This window comes from Chlorocebus sabaeus, chromosome 8, assembly GCF_047675955.1.
Source record: "Chlorocebus sabaeus isolate Y175 chromosome 8, mChlSab1.0.hap1, whole genome shotgun sequence".
Classification (NCBI taxonomy): domain Eukaryota; kingdom Metazoa; phylum Chordata; class Mammalia; order Primates; family Cercopithecidae; genus Chlorocebus; species Chlorocebus sabaeus.
Genome location: NC_132911.1, coordinates 71480773 through 71507718, shown reverse-complemented (window position 1 = coordinate 71507718; position 26946 = coordinate 71480773). Strand labels below are relative to the sequence as shown.

The 26946-nt window shown below is 36.3% G+C and overlaps 1 protein-coding gene across 6 annotated transcripts in view; it reads left to right on the top strand.

Annotated features, from left to right (window-relative positions):
• The window catches only part of ARFGEF1 (ARF guanine nucleotide exchange factor 1), a 146718-nt gene that overhangs the window by 35191 nt on the left and 84581 nt on the right, over positions 1–26946 (top strand). For all 6 annotated transcript variants that reach the window (XM_073018135.1, XM_073018134.1, XM_073018136.1 and 3 more), the window contains 6 exons: positions 5123–5153; positions 6212–6368; positions 8215–8361; positions 10968–11147; positions 15501–15777; positions 19420–19530. In XM_073018135.1, coding sequence (XP_072874236.1) covers positions 5123–5153; positions 6212–6368; positions 8215–8361; positions 10968–11147; positions 15501–15777; positions 19420–19530 — 903 coding nt within the window. The remainder of the gene's footprint in view (positions 1–5122; positions 5154–6211; positions 6369–8214; positions 8362–10967; positions 11148–15500; positions 15778–19419; positions 19531–26946) is intronic.

The following is a 26946-nucleotide window of genomic DNA, read 5'->3' as shown; positions in this document are numbered from 1 at the left end:
TTTATTCATTTAAAAGAAAGGCAAACAGGAAAGAAACACAAAAAGATGAATTCCATAAATATTTTTGAATACTAGCAGCATTATGGTAATTGATATATAGACTCCCACAGTTACTGCTTTGAAGGAGACAATGCTTTGGATGTGTAGGTTCTAATGTGTTTATTAAAAACTATCCATTTGTGGCTGGGCGCGGTGGCGCACGCCTGTAATCCCAGCACTTTGGGAGGCCAGGGCGGGTGGATCACCTGTGGTCAGGAGTTCGAGACCAGCCTGGCCAACATGGTGAAACTTCGACTCTACTAAAAATACAAAAAATTAGCTGGGCATGGTGGCGGGCACCCCGTAATCCCAGCTACTCAGGAGGCTGAGGCAGGAGAATTGCTTGAACCCGGGAAGAGGAGGTTGCAGCGTCCTGAGAGCGCACCACTGCACTTTAGCCTGGGCGACAGAGTGAGACTCCGTCTTAAAAAAAGGAAAACAAAACAGACAAACAAAACTATCCATTTGCCTTTGAGAGCTTTCCTTAAATTACCACTTTAGTTTGCATTGAGTAGCTGCTGTTACTTTGTAAATTATACTATATATAAGACAATTGATGTAATGAGAAGTAAATACAAATAATTCATAGTGTGTAGATAATAGAGTTTGTTGAATCCATATAAATTTTATTTTGAGGGTTGTATTTGTACTGTCAAAGTGTAAAAAAGAGCAGCTAAACAAGTTGATAGTAAAAATAATACTATGAGGGGAGATGTTTAATATACTTAGGAGATTAGGTATAACTTGTACATACTCAGTTTAAAAAAAAAAAAAAAAAGTCTTTCCTGTTCATTAAACGAGTCCTGCACCTTATAAACAGTGTTGACTTGGCTAGAAAATATTACATAGAAATTCCATAAATAAGCAATTCTTAAGTTTTAAGTTGTATGCCATTCTTAGTAGCATGATGAAATCTTGCCCTGTCCTACCCAGGATGTGAATCGTTGTCCAGCGTCTCCATGTTTTATAAGCTACCTTCCCGTTTAGTCACTTAGTAACCATCTCAGTTATCACAACTGACTGTTGCATTAGGGCATGCTTGTGTTCAGGTCACCCTTATTTTACTTAATAGCCCCAAAGCACAAGAGTGGTGATGCTGGCAGTTCAGATATGCCAAAGAGAAACTTGTGAAGTGCTTTCTTTAAGTGAAAAGGTGAAAGTTCTCAACTTAAGAAAAAAAAATCATATGTTGAGGTTACTAAGATCTGTGGTAAGAAAGAATCTTCTGTCTGTGAAATTATGAAGAAGGAAAAAGAATTCTTGCTAGTTTTGCTGTCGAACTTCAAACTGAAAATTACGGCCATAGTATGTGATAAGTGCTTAGTTAAGATGAAAAAGGCATTAAATTTGTCGTGAAAGACATGAACAGAAACATGTTCTAGTTGACAGAAATCAAGTTTGATTTAATCTGAGGTTTCAGGCATCCACTGAGGTCTTGGAGTATATCCCCTGCAGATGACGGGGGAATGTAATGTGTTTGCCATGATAATTGTAGAATGATATTTTTCAGTTCCTTTGTGCCAGTTATTAGAAGTTTGCTTAAATATAGCACAATGTAGTGGGTAATACGCTAGTTTAAGACTAGAGAAACAAGGCCGCGCGCGGTGGCTCATGACTGTAATCCCAGCACTTTGAGAGTCTGAGGCCAGCTGATCACCTAAGGTCAGGAGTTCAAGACCAGCCTGACCAACATGGAGAAACCCTGTCTCTACTAAAAATACAAAATTAACTGGGTGTGGTGGCGCATGCCTGTAATCCCAGCTACTTGGGAGGCTGAGGCCGGAGGATCGCTTGAACCCGAGCAACAAGAGCGAAGCTCCATCTCACAAAAACAAACAAACAAAACGACTAGAGAAACAAGTTTCTGGATCACTGCCTATCAGCTATCTGACCTTAGAACTGGCCATTATTTATTCTGATCCTTAGTTTCCCTATCAAGTTGATTCTGTAAAAACTATTCTTCCACTCATGGACTGCACAAAAACATACGGTAGGCTTTTGTTCACCCATGTTTTAGAATATAAGGAACCTTTATAATCTAGTAGTTAGTGAAATTAGAGTTGTTTCTCATGCTTACAGTTATTTAGAGATATTTGGTATCAAAACACAGTGCTCTTTAAAATGTTTCACTTCCTCTGATATTCCTAGTGTATAATTTACTTAACTAGAATACCCTATTCTGGAATTATTTTATAAATGGGAATTCACCTTATACAAAAACTGCCAGCTCCTCTTCTTCCCCTGCCTTGCCTTTTTCCTACCTTACTGGTTTGTAGTAGTATCTCAGCCTCTTAAATAATGATAATTTTTAAAAATGAAAAGTACTTAAATTATTTTATGATGGTTTAGGGCAGTCAACACAGCATTTCCTCCTTATCCATACATATATTTTATTGTATTTATTTTTGACGCGGAGTTTCATTCTGTCGCCCAGGCTGGAGTGTAGTGGCGTAATCTTGGCTCACTGCAACTTCCGCATCCTGGGTTCAAGCGATTCTTGTGCCTCAGCTTCCCAAGTAGCTGGGACCACAGGCGTGCACCACCACACCCGGCTAATATTTGTATTTTTAGTAGAGATGGGGTTTCACCATGCTGGCCAGGCTGGTCTCGAATTCCTGACCTCAAGTGATCGATGTGCCTCTGCTTCCCAAGGTGCTGGGATTATAGGTGTGAGCCACTGCGCCCAGCCCACACATATATTTTAAAGTGATTTAGATTATTTTTGATTGTATCTGTTGGTGAACCGTGAAATCTTGGTAGCTGATATACAGAACTTAAATATCATTGTGAACCTTTATTAAAGTAGTATTTTAAATAGCTGCAGATAATATTTTTACACTGTCTCCCTTCTAGTTCTACCAGTGATAAAATGGAAAGGGGTTTGGTTCACAGAAAGCTAAACTGAAATACTGAACATCCAATGCCTGGCACACAGTAGGCAATGAGTAAATTTGTACGTATTATATGAATAAGTTGTATGGATTGTGCAAATCAATTGTAGAAATTGTATAGCAAAGTGATTTGGCAAAGTCGCTTTTTAAAGAGTTTAATACAGTATCTGGTACATGAAAGATGCTCAGTTAGTGATAGTGTTAAATAATAATGTATAGGCCAGTGATTGTTTATCGTACCCCAGTTTAGCACATTTTGTTCAGTTTCTCAGGTACGCCTATGTTATAGAGCGGTTAATAAACCAGAATCTGTAGTTAGATTACCTAATATTTATTGAAGCCTGATTAGCCATACGTGCAAGCCATGCAACCCTTGGGCAAGTTATTCAACCTCTCCTCCTCAATTTTCCAGTCTTTAAAATGAAGATATAATAGTACACACCTCATAGGATTGTTGCCAAACATAAATACATTAGTTGCATGTAAAGTGTAATAGTCATGTAAAGTTTAGTATATGTAAAGTGTAGTAGTACTTGGCACACATTTGAAAAGCTTTCTTCCAAATTTCAAGCAGATTTAGTCAATCAGCCAGATTCCCCAATATATAAATTAATTAATAAAGTTTTTTTTTTTAAAGAGATGGAGTCTCATTCTGTCACTCAGGCTGGGGGGTAGTGGTGTGATTTTGGCTCACTACAACCTCCGCCTCCCAGGTTCAAGTGATTTTCCTGCCTCAACCTTCCGAGTAGCTGGGGTTATAGGCGCACACGACCATGCCTGGCTAATTTTTGTATTTTTAGTGGAGACGATGTTTCACCACGTTGGCCAGACTGGTCTCAAAGTCCTGACCTCAGGTGATCCGCCCACCTTGGCCTCCCAAAGTGCTGGGATTACAGGCATGAGCCACTGCGCTCAGCCAATTAAATTTAAGGGTCTTCTATTACAGATAGGATTTGTCTAATTTATCTCATACCTTATAGTGTAAATAGTGAAAGGGAAAATTTCCCATTAAATTGAGCATGTGTATTTTATAGGGCCTTGTATAGTCATAAATAGAAAAAGTAGTTAAATATCAATGCACAAACATATTTAAGAAGTTATAGTTCTGGTCTGATAATCTCCCTGGGGTAATCTCAAGGTTGGTACATTGAGGTGTTTTTCCCCCTGTCCCCAAAGATCTGCTATATATTTTGTGACTTCAGTATATAGCATACACATTATTCTGTTGTGATTTTTTTTTTTTTTTTTTTTTCCTGGGAGGACAGGGTCTTGTTCCTGTGCCTAGGCTGGAGTGTAGTGGAGTCTAGTGGTTATAGCTCACTGTAACCTTTAACTCCTGGGCTCAAGGGACCTTCCTACCTCAACCCCCTGTCCCACATAGCTAGGACTGCAGGTGTACACCACCATGCCCAGCTGATTTACATTTTTTTTTTTTTTTTTTGAGACGGAGTCTGGCTCTGTCGCCCAGGCTGGAGTGCAGTGGCCGGATCTCAGCTCACTGCAAGCTCCGCCTCCCGGGTTTACGCCATTCTCCTGCCTCAGCCTCCGGAGTAGCTGGGACTACAGGCGCCCGCCACCTCGCCCGGCTAGTTTTTTGTATTTTTAGTAGAGACGGGGTTTCACCGTGTTCGCCAGGATGGTCTCGATCTCCTGACCTCGTGATCCGCCCGTCTCGGCCTCCCAAAGTGCTGGGATTACAGGCTTGAGCCACCGCGCCCGGCCTGATTTACATTTTTTTTCTTATTTTGTAGAGATGGGGTGTTTGTTGCCCAGGCTGATCTCAGACTCCTTGCCTCAAGTGATCCTCCTGTGTTGGTTTCCCAAAGCACTAGGATTACAGGCGTGAGCCACTGAACTTGGCCGTGTTCTTAATATTAATACTTCTGCTTAATATAAATAGTTACTTGACAAAAAAGAAAATATTTTGAGAAAAGGAAATGTGTTGGGAATTAATAATCTATAACTTCACTTATCCTTGTGATTGTTAATGTGCCTATTCATATAGTTTTATATTATTTGTGTAAAGTAAAAAATTTAGATGGAACAATTTTAGCACCTAATTTTTATTAAATTTGCATTCTTTCCAACTTTATGTAGAAGTTCCAAATGAGTTTATAAAAGTTATTATGAAATTACTCAGTCTTTTTGTTGTCAAGTTTTCTAATGTATGCTTCTTTTTTTTCCCCCCTCAGAGGAAATAAAAGCAGAAACTGAAAAACAGAGGTTTGTGGGATTTCTTTTCTTTAGTAAAAATAATTTTCAAACTTGTCAGTCTTGGTCAAAACAATACAGTCATCTGTATTTTAGTGTGGCAAATTTTCTGCATGTGAGTTTATAGTAAAATCAACTTTAAAAATAGGTTTTAAGAAATACAATTATATAAAAACAAACAAAATATATGATTATATTTCTTAAAACCTATTTTTATATATATTTATAAAAATGTATGCATATGTTTTTTTGGAGACAGGGTCTCGCTCTGTTGCCCAGGCTGGAGTGCAGTGGTGTGATCACAGCTCACTGCAACTTCCGCTTCCCAGGCTCAAGTGATCCTCCCACCTCAGCCTGCCGTGTACCTGGGACTACAGGCGAGCACCACCATGCCTGTGTTAATTTTTTGTAGAAATGGGATTTTGCCATATTGCCCAGGCTGGTCTCGAACTTTTGGACTCAAGTGACCCACTCGCCTCGGCTTCCCAAAGTGCTGGGATTACAGGCATGAGCCACTAGGCTCTGCTCTAAGCATACTTAAAAATTCAAAGAGATTCTCATGTAAATAAGTATCTAAAGATACTTCTAAAATACCATAAGATAGCCTTCAGAGTCTTTTCGTAGACTTTGATTCATATTTGAAAAAATTATTAGGTTTTTTGATAGTGTTGACCTTTTTAGGGCAATATCGAATAACTAAAAAGCTCACTTTTTGACTTAAGGACAAATAGAAAGGCCATTGCTTTTTAAGGTATTATAATGCCAAATTTGTTAAGTGACAATAAAATATTTCTGTAATAGAAGCACCTTGAATTTCACAGTTTTTGTAGACCAGTTTTGCAGACAAGATTTCAGTGTCTTGTGTTCAGTCACAGCTCTGGACACTAGCTTTTGACCATGTGGCAAACCACTTCACTTCTCTGGGCTTGGGTTTCCTCTTGAAATATGGGAAGATAGAGGACTGGTTTAGCAAGATTCCTTTTAGAACTGAAATTCTGTGTTTCTACATGGGTTTATCATCAATATTATAAATGTGATATGCTATAATCAGACTTTTCTTTTTCATTTAGTCCTCCTCATGGAGAAGCAAAAGCTGGATCAAGCACCCTTCCACCAGTGAAATCAAAGACAAATTTTATTGAAGCAGACAAGTACTTCTTGCCTTTTGAGTTGGCATGCCAGTCCAAATGTCCCCGCATAGTTAGTACATCTCTAGATTGCTTACAGGTATGTGTAAAATGGCACTTTCTAAAAACTGTCTACTTTGAGTGTGTTTCTAAAACATTATTCACGTTGATGATTCAGACATTTCCATGAAAGCTTTTAATACTCTTTTTTGTGATAAAAAATCTAAATTTTTTTTTATTTAAGACATAATAATAGTGCAAAAAGACGTTTCTAGTTTAATGATAACAATCGTTAACTTAGTGGGATATAAAATCTTTAGTAAGATTATCAGTAATGGAAAGTGTTGATTTGGTCTCTTCTCATCAGTGAAATGCAAGATCCATAATACTTTTAACCTGCTGCCGACTTTACATACATCACCATTTGCAAATAATTTTTCTAAGTGCTGTTTTTTTGTTTATTTGTTTACTTTTTTGAGATCGAGGCTTGCTCTGTCACCTGGGCTGGAGTGCAGTGGCGTAATCTTGGCTCACTGTGACTTCTGCCCCCGTGTTCAAGCAATTCTGCTGCCCTAGACTTAGTAGCTGGGAATACAGGTGTGTGTAACCACACCAAGCTAATTTTTTGTTTTTTTTGTTTTTTGTTTTTTGTTTTTTTTGAAGAGACAGTTTCACCATGTTGGCCAGACTGGTCTTGAACTCCTGACCTTAAGTGATCCGCCTGCCTTGGCCTCCCAAAGTGCTGGGATTACAGGTGTGAGCCACTGTGCCTGGCAGTGTGTCTGCTGTTTTATATGAAGCAATAGGTTAATATTGGCAGCTTAATATTATTTAATATTTAACTGCTATACTTTAGCTCTGGCAGTCATTTATGTCAGAAAAATTTTTGAACTCTGTTACCTTGTTTGACACATAGACAGAGGATCCTCATAGATATTATATTTGTAAGACAAGTTTCTAAGTAGAGGAATACTTCTCTTTTCAGGTGTTCTCACTATTTGGGCATTATATGTATTCAACTATAATTAAGTGGCTAGGAAAAGACCATATGATGTGTCCTTAAGGCTAGGTTAAAGTTAAGTTCATCTGATTTGTGATCTTGTTTTTACTGGAACATTAGAATGATAATATCTGAAGCCTTCCTTCCAGGGTATACTGTTAATGATGAATGAACAAATCTATGATTTATTTCAGCTAGTATATGGAAACTGGGTTTGATATATATTGATGAATCATTTGGAAAGAGATTGGGGGTCATTTAAAAGCATGAAGATAATTTTCACAAAAGCAGTATCAGTAAAACCTTGTTTATATGGAAAGCAATAAGCAATTTTTTTTTTTTTTTTGAGACAGGGTCTCATTATTACCTAGGTTGGAGTGCAGTGGCACAATCTCAGCTTACTGCAACCTCCACCTCCCAAGGCTCAAGCAGTCCTCTCATCTCAGCCTCCTGAGTAGCTGGGACTATAGGCATGTACCACCACACCCAGCTAATTTTTTATTTTTTGTAGAGATAGGTTTTCCCCATGTTACTCAGGCTGGCCTCGAACTCCTAAGCTCAAGCAGTCTGCCCAATGTGCACTGGCAATGTGGGAGGCAAGCAGGCCTCCCAGTGTGCTGGGATTACAGGCATGAGCCACTGCACCCAGCCACAGTAAGCAATTCTAACTCATCAGAGACAGGTTCTCAAGGCTTGGCTTTCTCAAAATATTACCTGATGGTTTATTGTGGTTCTGTTTTTGTGGTTATTACAAGTATAAATACATATTTATATGAATAAAGTTTCTACAGAAAAAGTTGGTATAGCTTTGACTTTGATAATACCTATGTATTTTTATGTAAAAATTTTTATATATATTCAATTTTATACTGTAATTTTAATGTATATTGCATTAGTATATATAATATTTGTTACTTAGGATCTTTGTTTTCTTTCTCCGTTTTAGAAACTTATTGCTTATGGGCACTTGACTGGCAATGCTCCAGATAGTACAACACCAGGCAAAAAATTAATTGATAGAATTATTGAAACAATATGTGGCTGCTTTCAGGGCCCTCAGACAGATGAAGGAGTTCAGCTGCAGATAATAAAGGTAATTATTATATAAAGTAAAATTGTTATTAATAATCTGTATCTTCAAAATTCAGATGCCTTTCACCTTAAAATATTAGGAAAGATCATTTTATGTGCATTCCAGCTATTATACAGGTTATTTGAGGCTGTGCGCAGTGGCTCATGCCTATAATCCCAGCACTTTGGGAGGCCAAGTTGGGCGGATCACTTGAGGTCAGGAGTTTGAGAGCAGTCTGGCCAACATGGTGAAATCCCCGTGTCTACTAAAAATACCAAAAAAATTAGCTGGGCATGGTGGTGGGCACCTGTAGTCCCAGCTACTCAGGAGGCTGAGGCAAGAGAATCGTTTGAACCTGGGAGGCGGAGGTTGCAGTGAGCTGAGATCATGCCACTGTACTCCAGCCTGGGCAACAGAGTGAAACTCAGTCTCAAGAAAAAAAAAAGAGGTTATTTGGTTGCTTTCTAGACTCCATATTAGGAGATTTTAATGTTGTATGCCAAGAGTTTGTTAGAGGAAAACTATGTTCTCATATCTCTTCTTTTGAAGGTCTCAGTTTAGGCTTAGCCCCCAGAGTCTTCCAGAGTTTTTCTGTTTCTGGCATGTTTTTTATATATATTCCATCCATCAGACTTCAGGGTCGTTCTTAAAGCTGTGACCCTTCTGGTTTCTTCTGTACTATTGGACCTTTCATAGGGTGTCCTCTCAACTCATGAATCACTAGGTGGACACTACTTGTCTGCCAACTCTCCTGATATCCTTGCACACATCCGTCTATTGAACTTACTCGGCAAAACCCTGTTCTGAGTTCGTGCTGTAATGTACCTGTTTGATTGAATTCCTTTGGGGAAAAATTAGTAATGTTTTCATTCTGTTACAGATACTGAGTTCTTAATGTTATTGCTAATGGTAATGGTGGTGTATTTTTATGGCGTAAAATTTTCATGTGCTATATATAGTACAGTACTTTTGAAATTGTTTTTATATATATATATGAGAAGGGTTCTTTCATGTGTGAATACAGCCCTTTTGGAGCCTTTCAGTTTTATAGTGGTGTTTACTTCAGAAGCCATATAATATTTTTATTCTAAAAAAAAATACTGGACATGGTAGCTCATGCCTGTAATCCCAGCACTTTGGGAGACCAAGGCAAGAAGGTCGCCTGATCCCAGGAGTTCAAGACCAGCCTGGGCAACACAGCAAGACCCTGTCTCTACAAAAAATAATTTAAAAATTAGCCACATGTGGTGATGTGTGCCTGTGGTCCCAGCTACTCAGGAGGCTGAAGTGGGAGGATCACTTGAGCCCAGGAATTGAGGCTTCAGTGAGCCGTGTTCACTGCACTGCACTTCAGGCTTGGCAACAGAGTGAGATCCTGTCTCAAAAAAGAAAAAAAAAAAAAAAAAACGGGTTGATCATTTTGACCTATCATGTATAGTTTCATATCATTTATGGTTTAAGATAATGCCCATTAATACTAACTCTGCATAGCATTGTACAACATAAAGAAGACAAAAGAGTCTTTGCTCTTGAGAAATTGGAAGTAACCCAATATGTGAAAATTCACATAGGTGAAATTTGTTCATTTTATTGAAGTATTTGCCTTAGGAATTTGCTTTTTAATTTGGGACAGTCACACTCTGTTGCCCAGGCTAAGTGCTGTGGCATGATCACAGCTCACTGTAGCCTTGACCTCCCTGGCTCAAATGATCCTCCCACCTCAGCCTTCCAAGTAGGTGGGGCCACAGGTATATGCCACTTATGCCCAGCTACTTTAGGATTATTTTACATGCTTTATTCTAAAACATTTATAAACCTCTTCAACAATAACAACAACAACACAATTACTGAGTTCAGTCTGTTAAAAAAGATCTCAGAAAAATGTAGAGGCAAATAAGACACAATGTGTATCTTCCCAAGTTGGTGGTCTAGTTCAACAGATATCTCATGTGGCATATCTGTGCTCTACTGTAACAGCTTTCATGCTGTGCATTTTAGTAAATTAAATAGTATTTTCATTAAAATGAAACCTTGGTTGAAACAAATCAGTTAAATGGTTTTCAGATTATGTGGAAACTACTGCCACAGTGAGGAAAGCATCAAATATTTTAACAGTTGATGATATATTCAAGGCCAGTAGAAATTCTGTGTATACTACCTGCAAGTGGGAATTGTTTCTGAAAGTTTTCATTGTAATATGAAAATGCTTAATTTTTGTGCTGAAACTCTAGATGCAGAAAATCACTTTAAGGCTGGGTGTGGTGGCTCATGCCTGTAACCCCAGTACTTTGGGAGGCGGAGGTGGGAGGCTTGCATGAAGCCAGGAGTTCGAGACCAGTCTGGGCAACAGAGAGAGACTGCATCTCTACAGAAAAATAAAACAAAATTAGCCAGGTGTGGTGGTGCTTACCTGTAATCCTACAACTGGCTGTGGTGGTGCTCACCTGTAGCAGCTACTCAGGAGGCTGCTGTGAGAGGATCACTTAAGCCCAGGAGTTCAAGGCTGCAGTGAGCTATGATCACACTACTGCACTCCAGCCTGGGTGACAGAGCGAGAAAGACTGTCTCCAAAAAAAAGAAAAAGAAAATCTGTTTAACTTTGTCCTTTTTTTTTTTTCTTCTTAAAGGCTTTACTTACTGCAGTAACATCACAACACATAGAAATTCATGAAGGGACTGTACTTCAAGCTGTGAGAACATGTTACAATATCTACTTAGCAAGCAAAAATCTCATCAATCAGACAACAGCCAAAGCTACTCTCACTCAGATGCTAAATGTTATCTTTGCACGCATGGAAAACCAAGCAGTAAGTATTTTAAAAAGGGAGAGATTGTATAGAACACAACAGGCATTAAATATAGAAAGGAGTTTACAGTAATTAGAGTGAAATCTTTGTACCTGTAGAAAAGAATGTCTTTTATTTACAGTTCCACTTACTGGAGATTTGTGGTATTGTGTTTTATTTTGTTTTAAGGTTTACTGATTTAACTTTGGACAAAGTATTTTTAGTTGTTCACAAATAGAATGTGAAATATACTGATTGCCATCTTCCTTGTGGAAGTAATTATGAATTACTACTTCTATTGCATTCAAGCTTAGTAGAGTGTAATGTAGATATAAAATAATTTAATCTAATCTGAAATAAAATTATTAATTAAGCCTTAAAAAAGTACATTTCTATACTTTTGAAATGAAATATTCTGTACTTTTGAAATGAAATACATTTTTCCCCCCATATGATAAAGGGGCATGATATTCCTTATACTTTAAAGTGCTTCAGGTTGATTGTTAAGAGGTCAGCAACTAGAGAATTGCTTTTAATTGCCTAGGTCTTCACTATTAAAAATTCACACCAAGCTTCTTATTTTGAACTCTTTTTAAACATAGAGAAAAATTGCAAAAGTTTTGCAGAGAAATCCCTTTTACCCTTCACCCTGCTTCGCTTAATGCAGTTAACTTACATACCTACATAGTACAATTATCAAAAGCAGAATTAACACTGGTACAATACTGTTAACTAAACTACAGACCCTGCTTGAATTTCACCAATTTTCCCACTAATGTTTTAAGATTTGACCCAGGATCCCACATTGCGTTTAGTATGCATTTAGTTCTATGTCTTAGTCTTCTCCAGTATGTGACAGTTCCTCAACTTTTCGTTATCTTTTTCATGATCTTGCCATTTTTAAAAGGATACTAATAATTTATTTTGTTGAATTTTCCTCAGTTTACTTTCTCTGATGTTTTCTCATGATTAGAATGAGGTTGTGCAGTTTTTTGCCAGAATATCTCTGAAACAGTGTTGTGTCCTTTTCAGTGCATTTTGTCAGGAGTTCATGGTGTTGGTATATCTTAATGTTGGTTATGTTAACCTTGATCACTTGCTTAAGGTTCTGTCAGGTTCTGTCAGGTTCCTCCACTATGAAGTTAGTAGTTTTTCTTTTGCAATTAATAAATGTCTTTGGGGAGATATTTTAAGACTGTGCAAATACTCTGTTTCTCGTCAGATCCTCCCCCCACTTCCCTCAGTTTTGATATCTATCAGTAGGTCTTGTTGGCAACAGTTAATTATTGTGGCATTTCCCTAATGATTTTCCTGTTTCTCTCTTTACTTCTGTGTTTATTAACTGAATTTCTTCTCCCTTAATTACTTATTCAATTATTTATATCAGTCTGTAGTCACAGATATTTATTTTATGGTTGTAATGTGTGCTACCGTTACTTATTTTGTTGCCCAAATTATTACAGTTTTGGCCCTGTGTCCTTGTGACTAGCTCCCATCCTTTTTTGAGTATTTCCATAATTTCTGGATTCTCAAGATGTTCCAGGCTCATTTTGAATTTTCCCAGCTTCAACCTTGGAATCAACCACTTCAATAAGGAGCAGCTCTAGCTCTTTTTTTTGATTGGAGAATGGTGTTTAGAAACCAAAATCTGAGTGCTAGATGTATTCATTGTCACTCTGTGTTATTGCTTCTAGGCCTCTCAGCAGACAGAGTTAGGAAATGTGTATTTATGTACTATCCCTTCTGTCCCACTCAATTCCCACACCTGTATGTGAGTTTCCATATGTTGGTAATAAAACCATGTGTTCATAGTGATATTTCTGATTCCAGTGCAACAATACGGGGTTCATTTCAGTCTTCTCCCTTTATTTGTAAACTTCTTTCTCTAAACAATAAGAAATATGGCTTTTATATTCTAAATACATTGATTATTCGATCCTTTATACCCATTAGTTTTAGAATTGCTGATCATTACCAGTGTTAGAAGCAAATTTACTAAGTAGGTTATAGCATTTCAGGTTTTTTTGTCTTTAGCCTTATCCATTCAAAATATTATTTTCTAGTTACTTAGATTAGTTCCTTTCTTCCTCACACTCTGCAATAGGGTAATACTATTCATTTGTGATAATAGTTGGACTCATTTGTTACTCTCTGCTTTTCATTTTTGGTATTTGTCACATTCTGGTTAGTTTTAATTACAGTCATCTCTCAGTATTATTCATGGGGAATTGGTTCCAGGGCCCTCCCATGGATACCAAAATCCATGGATACTCAAGTCTGTTTTATAAAATGGTGTAATACTTGCATATAATCTACACACATCCTCTGTATACTTTAAATCATCTCTAGATTACTTACAATACCTAATACTTTGTAAATAGTTGTTATACTGTATTGTTTAGGGAATAATGACCAAAAAAGCAAGTTGTCAGTACATGTTTGTTCAGTACAGACACAGCCATTCTTTCCCTCCACCATCAGTATTTTCAATTCTTGGTTGGTTGAATCCACAGCTGTAGAACCGATGGATACAGAGGGCGAACTGTATTTACTTATTTTTTAGGTATGTAAAACATTACTGCGATTTAAGAGTCAGAGCTGTACAAAAGGTCTACTCAGAAAAGTACTAATTCCTCCTAATTCCTACCACTGCATTCCTCTTCTTCCCTTCTTTCCACCCCTTGAATGTAAGACGGAAGCCACATGTCTACCTTATAATCAGAAGTGGTCACACAGGTACATTGTGGAAAGGGACTACACAAGGGAGTGAAATTGAGAGGTGGACCTCATCGGTGACCATCTTGAAAACTAGCTATCTCACATGCTATACATTCTCTTTTGTATTTTGCTATCATTGAACAGTATGTCCTAGAAAGCATTTTATATCAGTCCTTAAAGACCTTCCTCTTTTTTATAGATGTATAGTACTTTAGCATATAGTATAGTCTGTTATATATAGTCACTCTCCTCTGTAGTGGCATTAATTTATTTCTAATATTTTGCAGCCACAAACAGTGGTTTTGCTGCTTTTTTTGGAGGACGTAAATAAAATATTTTTGTCACTTTTTAATAACAAAGTTTTATTGGTTTGATTTGGTTAACAGACTTTTATTAAGTTCCTTATATGTTCCTGGCACTGTGCTAGGTCTCACTTACACAGTGACGAGCAAAACTGACTTGACTATTACCTTTGAAGATCTTACGAACATTTGAGGCAAAGAGTTTCCCTTAAACAACTATAGAACTGAATTATGGTAAAGGCTGTGAACATGTATTGTGTTACAAAGGGTATTTAGTTCTGTGCTGTGGATAATTATAGAAAAGGTGGAAAAGAGGGAGAGAAAGTAAGGGAAAATGGGATACAGATGACTTAACTTCCACATTTGCTAAAATCTTCTAAGCTAGACGTTGAATTCTTTGATATTAACTGCTGGTAACCTTAATTTTTCCCTTCCCCCACAAAATAAAACTCCCCACAAAAGCAAATCTTGTCAGACTTTATTATTAAAATCTTTTAATTCAAACTTACTTTGTAAATTCATATAATCCTGGCATTTCCACCTAACCTCGAATATTACTGGAGAATGTGAATTGTTCATATTTGGTACTGTATAAGATTTATCTTGGTGGAAATGAATTCTGTGAGACTCATTCTTATCTGGTCTTAAGGACCAAAAGAGATGTGTGAAAAGCAATAAAGTGCTAAAAAGTGAAATCTTGTGATCCCAGCTGTTAATGTTTTTAACATTTTATGAGCCAGTTTTGCAGATAGTATTATATACATAATAATGACAGTTTTTCTAAAATAAAATTCAGACATTTGTAGATACAGTGTTTTTCATAATTATTAGATGACTGGGTAGAGTGATTTAAGCCTTCATTGTAATTCTATTAAATATAATTTTAATATTTTTTTATTAAAAGATATTTGACAAGGTGACGTAAGAACATGCTCCAGAAGGATAAACACTGACAAGTTCCCTCCCACTCTGGTTTCCCGTTTTATTATTTCCTAATCTCGACCCTCTATAGGTAACCGTTACTACTAGCTTCTTATGTATTTTTATAGACTTTCATTCTGTATGTATAAGCAAAAGTGAATGTGTGTGTGTTTCACACAAATATGAAATGCAGTGAAAATGCTTTATAGTGAAAGTCTTTCATCTCTGTTCTTATGTGCTGATTTCTAGCCACCTAAGAAGTAAACATTGTTCATTGTTTTTAGTATAGTTTATCTTCTCCATTTCTGATAAACTTCAATTTCCAAGCATAGAGAGAATGGCACTTTATAGAAAGGATTGTTGGAGGTAACATTATCCTTCCAAATTTTAAACAGCTTATTTTACTAATACTGGAAATTTTATTTATTTCCAGTTACAGGAAGCAAAACAAATGGAAAAAGAAAGGCATCGGCAGCAGCAGCATCTGTTACAGTCTCCAGTAAGCCATCATGAGCCTGAATCACCTCAACTTAGATATTTGCCACCTCAGACTGTTGATCACATATCCCAAGAACACGAAAGGGACCTTGACCTCCATACAAATGATGTAGATAAAAGTCTTCAGGATGACACAGAACCTGAAAATGGATCTGATATTTCCAGTGCAGAAAATGAACAGACTGAAGCTGATCAGGCAACTGCAGCTGAAAGTAATCTTCTTGAAAAGGGGGTTTGGGGTGTATGTTAAGGGAAATGTGTAGGAATGAGAGTTTTGATGAAGAAATGTTGAAAGGATAATATGATTTAATGTCTGTCATACACATTGTGGTAATTGTGGACTTTCCTCATTGTAGGTGGTAAAGTTAATTTGACTCTACCCTACAAGGTATCTATGAATGATACTTTGCATTTATTAGCATCTCATGAGCAGTATGATTTATAGATTTCCTTTGGAGCTCAGATATATTTCTAAAGAGGGTCATAAATGTCCATTGAATGTTATATAGGAATTTCAGTTTTCTTACGATTGGTTTCATAGCAAACAAGTGACCTAGTAAAGTTTTCTGGAATATGACTGAAAATTTTAAAAAATCATTACCAGTTTTAAAAATATGATTATGGTCATAAAAAGTACTGAAATTAAACATAAAAAAGTTTTTGAGTAACCAACTGATAGACAAAAATTTTTGTTTTTAAAATCATGATGCATAGTAATCACTAAAATTGAGATGTTCTCTGATTTTTTAAGTGTATATTTATAAGAAAATGCTTATAAGATTATAAAAATTATATTTAGCTTACAAATTTGTTTCTCTGTAAAAATAATCCCATGAAGTTATTGTTTTCCTAAATGTTATTTTCAGCTTCAGCTGTTCTGTGAAACTACCAGAGAATTTGTGTTGTTCCCTTTGCCCTTCCTTAGCTTGATGTCATTTTTAAATGATAAGAATTCTGTTGCCTCTCCAGTGTGATTGTCTAGAACTAGCATGTTAGGAGTCAGTTACAGTTTATCTGAAGTCTGTGTTTTTACTTTGAGGAAGGACTTCTATAATATGTTTTCAACTCTTTTTTTTTTTTTTTTTAAACCATGCCTTTTCCAAAACTTACTAGTGGCATGAATACTTGCCTTTTTACATTTTACCCCGTTTTCTGAGAGGCATGCATTTAAAAATAGTACTTCACTATTTGTTTTAAAAAGGATGACTTTGATAAGCTAAGCATTCACAGTACTGAATCTAATAGTGAATCCCTACCACTTAAATGATTTACATTTGTCTAGCCTACCATTGCCAAAATTTCCCCTGCTTTCACAGTGAGCTTATAAATGGGCAGATTCAAAGGGCTAATCTCTAATAAAGCTGGGACTTTTTTATTTTGTTTATCTGTGTATTTAGCAAACCTTCACTGAGCATACTGTGTCTTAGGCACCATGCCAGGACTTGAGGTTAAAAAGATGATGGAGATACAGCCACTGCTTTTAGTGTGATCTTAGCATACCTGGAAGTCGAGCATAAATGAGGTATAATATGTGATAGGTGTCCTAAAAATGCCATGCACGAAGTAATTCTGCTGAGAAGAGTTAGGAAATTTCTTTGTAGGAAAGTAATGATATTTTAGTTGAATCTTGATAGATGGGGGTAGGAAATTTTCCATCCAAGGAAACAACATGAACTAAGACCCAAGGAATGGGAGCATCTGCTGTGTATGAGGTACCGCTGTAGATGCCTTGTAGAATACAGAGTTAGAAAGACATAGTTTCCTGTGGGATTGTCATGATTATTTTGGCTCTAAAGATGTTTTTTCCCCAATAACTGATATAAATGAAAATTCTGCTTGACAGCCATTGGTTCAGAGTGCGTTTTTGGAGCACATCTCTGTCACTTACCAGCTGCATGACTTTGGACATAGTAGTTAACTTCTAAGCACTTCCTACATGTAACAAGTATTAGTCACTATTATTCTGTTCTATTTCTTTCAGATACTTATGTGAAAACTGACTCTTCACTAGTCATTTTGTACATTTTTAGATAGTGGTTATGTATATTTAGTTACTTTGAAACTCGAGTTTTCAGACTTGAGGTAATTTTAGCCAACTAGAGCGTGGAAATAAAACAAGAATGGCACTTTCAAGACATTTATGTTTTTATTCACAGAAGTCTCCAAATGCTATTTTTATTTGGATATTTTATAAAATAAGGTTGCTCATTTACTTGCATATTTATCTGGTTTTCTCTTTTCCTTTCAGTATTTTTAGGATACTACGGACAGTAAATTAGCAAAAGTGAAATTATAGGGAGGACAGGCACCTAGAAGCCACTATTATAAGTAGTGGTCCTTTTTTCCCCCTTTTTTCCTTTTTTTTTTTTCTTTTGGATACAGGGGCTTGCTCTGTCACCCAGACTGAAATGCAGTGACACAATCATGGGTCATTGCATGCTTCCCGGGTGCAAGCGATCCTCCTGTCTCAGCCTGCCAAGTAGCTAAGACTATAGGCAGATGTCACCATACCCAGCTAATATTTAATATTTTTTGTAGTAACTGGGTGTCAATGTGTTGCCCAGGCTGGTCTTGAACTCCTGGGCTCAAGTGATCCACCCAGCCTCCCAAAGTGCTGGGATTACAGGTGTGACCCCTGTGCTCAGCTGTAGTGGTCCTTTATGGTAGTGGGAAGGTTCAAGAAGTTGAAACTGCAGCACCACCAGCTAATATGCTGTCTGATGCCCTTTGGTGTAGGACGGTAGCTCAAGACAGCGTTTTGAATCCCAAAGCATTCTAAAGTGATAGTTGAGCTGCTTTGACGTATTTTCAACATTTTAAAAAGCCCAGTGGAATTACTGTTTTTCTCTGCAATAGACTGTGCAAGCTATCCAGAACATCAGATTTCATCAGTTTCTCTTACGCTGTTCAGAAGTTCGATTGGCAGTTATCTGTTGGGGTTTTGTTTTTGTTTGTTTTTTTTACATTAAATTGGACAATGAATTCTTTTTTAGCTTCTTAAATTTAGTTTTGCATTAGATATGTAGATTCTGTTGGTGAAAAAATAGGAAGGGCCAGAAAGTACTGGGGAAGGCCCAGATGCTTCTTCAGGGACCTCACCATAGAGTACAATGTTAATTTACTATTGATGAGCCTAAGTAATCAAAACAAGCTTTAATTACCTTTTTTTTTTTTTTTTTTTTTTTGGGACAGAGTCTTGCTCTGTCGCCCAGGTTGGAGTACAGTGGTGCAATCTCAGCTCATTCTAGCCTCTACCTCCTGAGTTCAAGCAGTTCTCCTGCCTCAGCCTCCTGAGTAGCTGGGATTACAGGCGTGTGCCACCACACCCGGCTAATTTTTGTATTTTTAGTAGAGATGGGGTTTCACCATGTTGGCCAGGCTGGTCTCCAACTCCCCACCTCAGGTGATCCACCCACCTTGGTCTCCCAAATTGCTGAGATTACAGGCATGAGCCACTATACTCAGCCTAATTACATTCAGTATATTTGATAAGGGATAGTGTAATGTGTGTACCAAGTATAAGTAAGCATCTGTAGGACATGTTAGAAATGTTTCATTTAAAATGCTTTTTAAAGTTTTGGTTCTTAAAGGACTAATCTAGAAAATTCAGTTAAGTGTAATAATGTAATAGCTTGTCAAATGAATCATTATTGAAATTGACTTGAATTTGGAAAATATTTAAGTTTTGGTATAAATTTTGAAGGTTTAACATATAATTGCTTCTAATTTCATGTCATTTATTTGATTTTTTTTCTTTTATTCCTCATGGTTTGGGAGTTTTTCATCGTAAATGTTTAGTAAAAAGCTTCCAAAAAGTTAAAATAATGTTCTGTTGAATTTTTCTTCTTTTAAAGCATTATCTAAAAATGACATGTTATATGATGGAGAAAACCATGATTGTGAGGAAAAGCCACAAGACATTGTACAGAACATTGTAGAAGAAATGGTGAACATTGTTGTTGGAGGTAGTATACTTCATTCAAAATTATTTTATTCTGTCTATGGGATTTCATCTGACTGTGGAGACTTTGTAATGTGTAGAATATAAAGGGCAAAATTAAAACGTTTGGAGCCAACCAATGGAAAGTTATAAATTCCACATTTAGGATTTTGGCCTTGATTCTAGAACAAATGGGTTAATATGGAAGATTTTAGCACTGAGAAATGAAATGACCAGAACTATCCTTTAAGAAACAATGTCTGGAAATAGGAATTCCCAGTAGGAGACCAGCACAGTAATCAAAGCCTGGATAGGACAGAAACCGTGGAAATGGAGACAAAAATATGGATAAGTGGTATAATGGATATTGAATCAAGAAGACTTTGTAACTGATTAAGTAGGTAAAGAAGAGAAAATAAAATGTGTCAGAGGCCCTCAGGATTACCCCAGGGTTTGGTGATTTCACTGGAAGCTGTCACAGGACCCAGCGTGTAGTTGTACTCACTGCATGATTTATTAGTGAAAAAGTACAAAACAGAATCATCAATAGGAAGAGGTAAATGGGATGAAGCCTGGAGAAAATCAGGTACCTACTCCAGATGTCTTCTCTCGGTGAAGCCATGCAGGATGCTCTTAATTCAAATTGTGAAGTGTTGTCTACCAGGGAAGCTCATTAGAAACTCAGGGCCCAAGGTTTTTATTGGGGGCTGTTATGTAGGCACCTAGCATGTACCAAAATTCCAGGCTACCAGAAGGAAGGTTAGTGTTCAGCATAAATTACACTGTTTGTACAGTTTAGACATAACCACTTTTATCAGTTTTGGGAATAGTGGGATCCCTCCCAAAATATAAGTTTCCAGGTGCCAGCCAAAGGCCAGTCTTGCAAGTAGGCCTTTCTAAGGATAGGCAGTCTCTGGCCTGCTATGTTACCTCTTTTCTGCACAGGTAGTGTTTCAGTTTTTGAGCCAAAATGGATAGGTGGATGGTGATACTATTGGTAGAATTGAATCATCTTGGAAGATAAGTCACTTGGGAAAAAAGGCACTTATTTACTTTTGGTATACTGAATTTGACCTTCAGGTTGGCCATCCGTGTGGAAATGATTATGAAATACATAATGGAAAATAAAACTCTGGCTCAAGAGTTGTCAAGGCAGGTGCTATAGATGGGAGTCATTCTGTTAAAATTAATAGTGAAGCCATGAGACTACCAAGTGGGAAATGGTAGAGACTAAAGAAGAGACCATGATTTGAAGCATATGAATTTAAAATATATGTTTAAAAAATAAAAAAAAATAGAGAAGAAAAAGTAGCAGTACATGCCCCTGCATTGTTTAAACATGTATAGTTAAGGAGTTGGCACGTTATGGCCTGTGGGCCAAATTCAACCTGCTACCTATTTTTGTATGTAAAGTAATACTGTGACACAGCCATGCTTATTTGTTTTCATACTGCCTATAGAGAGGTCTTCTGTTGCACTACATAGGTAAAGTTGAATAGTTCCAGTAGAGATTGTATGACCTCTAAAGCCTAAAATGTTTGTCATCTGGCCGTTTATTAAAAAAAATTCACCAGCACCTAACAGGATACAGAGTCTGAAGTGAAAGTTTTCATTTTTCTGCAACCTTTTACTTAGGAAAAACGTTAAACCCAGAGAAAAGTTCAAAAAAAGGTACAGGAAACACCTGTCCTTTATCTGAATTCACTGATGGTGAACGATTTTGCTATGTTTGCTTTATGTATCTTTAAATACACATATACATAATGTATGTGTCTTTGCTGAACCATTTGAAAATCGGTTGTATACATCATGACATTTCACCCCTAAATACCTCACAGCATATATTTTCTCCAAATAAGAGCATTCTCATACATAAGCACAATTCCATTTTCATACCTAGGGAAATTAACGTGATTTCAAGAATATCTAATATACGTATATTTTTCAATGTTCCAAGTTTTCTCAAAATGTGTCCCTTATATCCTTTCTTTTCTTTTCTAAATCCAGAACTCAACCTGGGTACACTCTCATTTGCTTATCTGTCTCTTTAGTTTAGAACGAGTCTTCTTGATTTTTCTCCCCAACTTTCATGACATTTACTTTTTTGAAGAATCTTTTGCCTTGTAGAATATTTCAAATTTTGGATTTATTGGATGGTTTCTTTACCATCCTGTATGAGTAGATTGAGATTGTCATCTACATGATTAGATTAAGCATATTTGGCAAAAATACTGCATAGGTGATATTAGTACTTAATATTACATCATATAAATTGGTACATAATGACAGGTTACCCCCCTGTTGGTGGTAGTGTTGGATCATTTGGTTAAGATGGTAATTATCAGCTATCTGTAAAGGAACTTTTTCATTTTGTGATTAATAGCTAATCTGAGGTGATACTTGGATACTTTGAGACCATATGAAAATTTATTCACCCAGTATTTTGTTTGTTTGTTTGTTTTCCCCCCAAGATGAGGTCTTGCTCTGTCACCCAGGCTGGGGTGTAGTGGTACGGTCTTGACTTACTACACCCTCGACCTCTTGGGCTCAAGCAGTCCTCCTGTCTTGGTCTCCTGAGTAGCTGAGTCTACAGTTACACACCACCATGCCCAGCTAGTTTTTGTATTTTTTTGTAGAGATGGGGTCCTGCTTCTGTTGTCCGGGCTGCACTTGAACTCCTGACCTCAAGTGATTCTCCCACCTCAGCCTCCCTGAGTGCTGGGATTACAGGTGTGAACCACACACCTGGCCCACTCAGTGGTTTTAGCACCCATTTGATGATCCTTGCCTTACTCAGATATTGGGTTGCAATATAGCAATTTTCTAATTCTTAACATTCATTGACATTTTTCTATAGAGAAGAACTCTTCCACCCTGCCCCACCCACCCCCCTTTAAAAAATAATACCATGGGCTTAATGAATTCTTTTATTATTTTTTGTGTTATAATCCTGTATCATTGTTATTTTTATTTTTTGTCTGCCAGTAGGAATCCCTTCAAGCTAACACCACATTCTTTTGATGTGATTCCATTAGTCTTTGAGCTTTTCCTTTATGTTTGGAACAGAAAGATGTTCCAGGTTCACCTTCAACTTCCCTTTTCCTCAGCCCTGGAATCAGCTAGTTCTCCAAAGAGTCTTTGTCCTTTTTAGTGGGCAGTTATTCTTAGAAACCAAGAATTGGTTACAAGATGCTCTTGTTGCTAGCTGCTGAGATGTCCTTACTTATAGGCCCTTCCAATGGATAGAGATAAGGAAATGTATATACAATTAGTCTTAAGTTCCTATTTGTAGTTCTACTTCACATCCATTGCCACAAGGTTTCTCCTCATCTTTCTGTACTTCCTATTTGTATTTTCTGTTTCTTACAGTGAAAATCCAGATTCTTAACAGGATGCCATTACCACCAGCAAACCTATAAAGTTCAAGATTTCTCTGTAATTATATGTATCCTTAAATATATCCTACTAAAGATGAGTGAGAGTACTATTTTGAAAAAGTTACTTGTATTATTATATTGGTTCATTTTTTAAAATATGAAGAATATTTACATGATTCAAAGTCAAAATTACATAAAATGCTTACTTGGAGAACTCCATCAGCTCCTTCCTTCTCTGATCCTCCTTCTATGGGTAATCACTTTCACTAGCTTTTAGTTTTTCTCTGGAGTTTAGGGGGTTGTGCGTACATGTCTGCTTGTATGTAAGAGATGTAAGCAAAGGAGTATTTTTTATTTCCCTTTCTTACATTTTTTGTTAGAGTACTGCATCTATGTGTGTGTTGCTTTTTTTCACCTAACATATATTAGAAATAGTTCTATTTCAGTTGATAGAGATTTTCTTCTTTTCTGTCTCGGCTTTCTGCATGGTACTACCTTATGCAGATATATCATAGTTTATTCAGCCAGCCCCCTGTTGTACTTAGGTGGTTTCCAGTGTTTTGCTGTTACAAATAATGCTGCAGTGAATAACTTTGTACATCTGTATTGTTTCATATTTATGGAATTTTATCTTCAGGGCAAATTCCTAGAAATGAGATTATTGGGTCAAATGGTAAATGAATATGAATATCTGTTAGCTATTGCTAAATTCGTCTTTATAGGTGTTGTGCCATTTTGCGCTCTTACCATTAATGTGTAAGAGTGCCTTTTTCTCCACAGCTGGTAGTACTAAAAAATTTTGAGTTTTTACCAACCTGATAGGTGAGAAATGTATCTCCGTTTGGTTTTAATGTGCATTTCTCTGACTATGAGTGAAATTAGATGTCTTTTCATACCTGTAGGATCATTTGTATATCTTTGAGTGAGTCATTTATTCATGTCTTCTGTTCATTTTTCCATCAGATTTTTACCCTTTTCCCCTTAAGAATCTTTTATGTATGAGGATTCTGTGATATATTTTACAGCTACTTTCTCTCAGTTTATTGTTTGCCCAAGTCTTTTGATCTTATTATGGTGTGTCTTGCTGTACATAATTTTTAAAATATTTTTTCACACATGCCTGCATATATATTATATATGTTTAAGATAAATGGGAATATACTGTACTTACAGTTTGATAATCTGCCTTTTTCACATATTAAACTATATCCATTCACATCCATTTGTATTTCATCCTATCAGTGGACCATAATTGATTTAAATAATCTGCTGTTAATACTAGGATTTAGATGATTTCCAGGTTTTTGCTTTTTATAAACATTGCTGTGATACACATTCTTACTATAGACATCTTTTTGCGCTTTTGGATAAATTATAAAGAAGGAATAGCTTGATCAAGGTGTATAAATATTTAAAAATTTGTATATAGTGCTGTAATGTCACTGTAATGATGGTATTTATTGTATTGTTTTAATTTTCATTTGATTATTTGCAGGGTCAAAACATCGGCAATTATTTTTATAGGTCAAACATTGGCAATTTTGTATATTTCAACCGAACATCATTGGACTAGTTATCCTTTTTTGAATTACTATTCTTGTCTTTCGCATATTTTTCCTTTTCTTTCTTTTGTTCTTATTTTCAAGAGTTCTTCGTACTAAGAAATTATTCCTTGTTCAGTGTATTGTAAATATTTTTTCTACTTGGTCTTTGTTTTGTTTGAACCTTTGCTTATATTAGTTTCTTTTTCTTTTTTCTGTTTTTTGTTTTTGAGATGGAATCTTGCTGTATCGTCCAGGCTGGAGTGCAATGGCAAGATCTTGGCTCACTGCAACCTCTGCCTCTCAGGTTCAAGCAGTTCTCCTGCCTCAGCCTCCCGAGTAGCTGGGATTACAGGTGCACACCACCATGCCTGGCCAATTTTTGTATTTTTTTTTAGTAGAGACGGGGTTTCACCATGTTGGCCAGGCTGGTCTTGAACTCCTGACTTTGTGATCCACCCGCCTTGGCCTCCCAGAGTGCTGGGATTACAGGCATGAGCCACTGCACATACCTGACCACAAAAAAAATTTTTTAAGATTATCTTTTTATTTGTGGTTTCTGTTTTTGTCTTGCTTAAAATGGATTTTACCACCCTAAGATTATAAAATACACTACAATACCAATACTTTGTTTTTATTTTTTGACTTTAGCTCTTTAATTCATCTCAGATTTATTTTTCTGTGTGGTGTGAAATTGTATAGCTAATTATAACCTATGGAAATAATCATTTCTCAATTAATTTGAAATGAAAATTTTATCCTAAATGGTTCTGTTTTTTGAGTTTTCTGTACGGTTGTAATGAGCCACTTGTCTGTTCCTAACCAGTGTTGAATTATATAAAATAGTTTGGCTTTATAGTGTATTTTGATTTTTATAGTGCAAGGCCTCCCTCTTCAATTTTTTTCTTTAGTTTTTAATTTTTGTATTCTGTGGTATCAATTTTAAAAATATCTATTAAATGTATTTTCTAGGTGAACTTTAGAACCACTTTATTAAGTTCAAAAATTAAAGCTTAGTAATTCAAATTGTAATGTGCTTATAAATTAACTTGGGAAGATAATATCTTCTTTGCAACAATATCGAGTCTTTTCCTCCAGAAACATGAAAAGTTCATTTAGTCATGTCTTTCATATCATTCAGGAAAGTTTTATTGTTTTCTTCCTTTGGCTCTTGCACATTTTTTGTTAAATTATTTCTATATTTTTGGTTTAGTTTTGATAATATTTTGGTTGATTCCTTTCTTCTGTATTACCTATTTTAATTGGAATATAGAAAAATTCTTGTTTTTCCATATTTATCTCCTACTTGGTCACCTTCTGAACTCGTATTATTTCTAAAAGTTTTTCATTTGGCTATTTTTTCTAAGTGAATAATGATATTTTTGTCTTTGTCTCTTCCTTTACAGCATTTATACCTTATTTTTGTTTGTTTTTTTTCTGTTACATTACATTGGCTAGAACCTCCAGAAAATGATGAATAGTGTTAATGATGGCAAGGATCTTCTTTTTTTTTTTTTTAAACATTATTGCTATATTTCACCATTAAATTTGATGATTGCTTTTTTTTTTGGAGGATACTCTTTATCAAATTAAGTTTTCTTGTTTGTAGTTTATTAAAAGATACGTTTATCTTTTGTACATACATGACTGTGTGTGCATGGGTATGAATTTAACTTGTTTTTTAAATCAGGAGTAGCAGGGTTTTTTTAATGCCTTTTCATCGTTCTAGAAATATTTTCTTTGTTGTTGTTGTTAATTATTCTTCATCCTTTCTGTTCTTTTCCACATCTCACACTATATAGATGTTGAATATTCTAGATCATGTCCTTGATTGCTGTTGCAATCTTCTCTAATTTCCATCATTTTGTCTTAGGGTTTTACATTCAATGAGAATGTTACAAGGGTTTTTCCACTTTGCAAATATTTTTTAGTAATATCCATTCTACCGCTTTTTCCAGTGTAGTTTTTATTTCAGTAATGTTTTCATCCCTAAGAACCCCATTTTTCTCTGAGCTGCTTTTTTTAATAGCACTTTGCTCTTGTGTATTATTGCAACATTCCTTCACTTATCACTGACTGTACTAACTGTAACTGTCCCAGCTGTGAAATCTAATTCCCCATTTGCTCAGATTGCTGTCCTTTGTCTTCACTTTTGAGCTGTAAACTTTTATGTTTTTGCCTATTTGTAGAAAGAGAGGCTAGATTTGATCAATCTACTTTTAGTAATTGTGTATATGTTTTTTCTGTTTCTTGTGAGGCCTTCCTTTCCAAAATTCATGAGGTGACTGTGGTCCAAAGGCAGACCTCATTTCTAAGCTGAGAGCAAAGAAGCAGTTACCTCCCTTGAGCAGGGGGGCTCTAGTGACCCTTGGGCTGTGTAGGCCCATATCATTCACCATGTTGTCAACACAAACCAAAGTCAAGTGAAACTTGGGATGAATGCTATACACTTTTTATATATTCTACACTGAGGGAGATCTTCCCACTTGTTGATTTGTTCTCACTCTCCCACCCTTGCCAGGG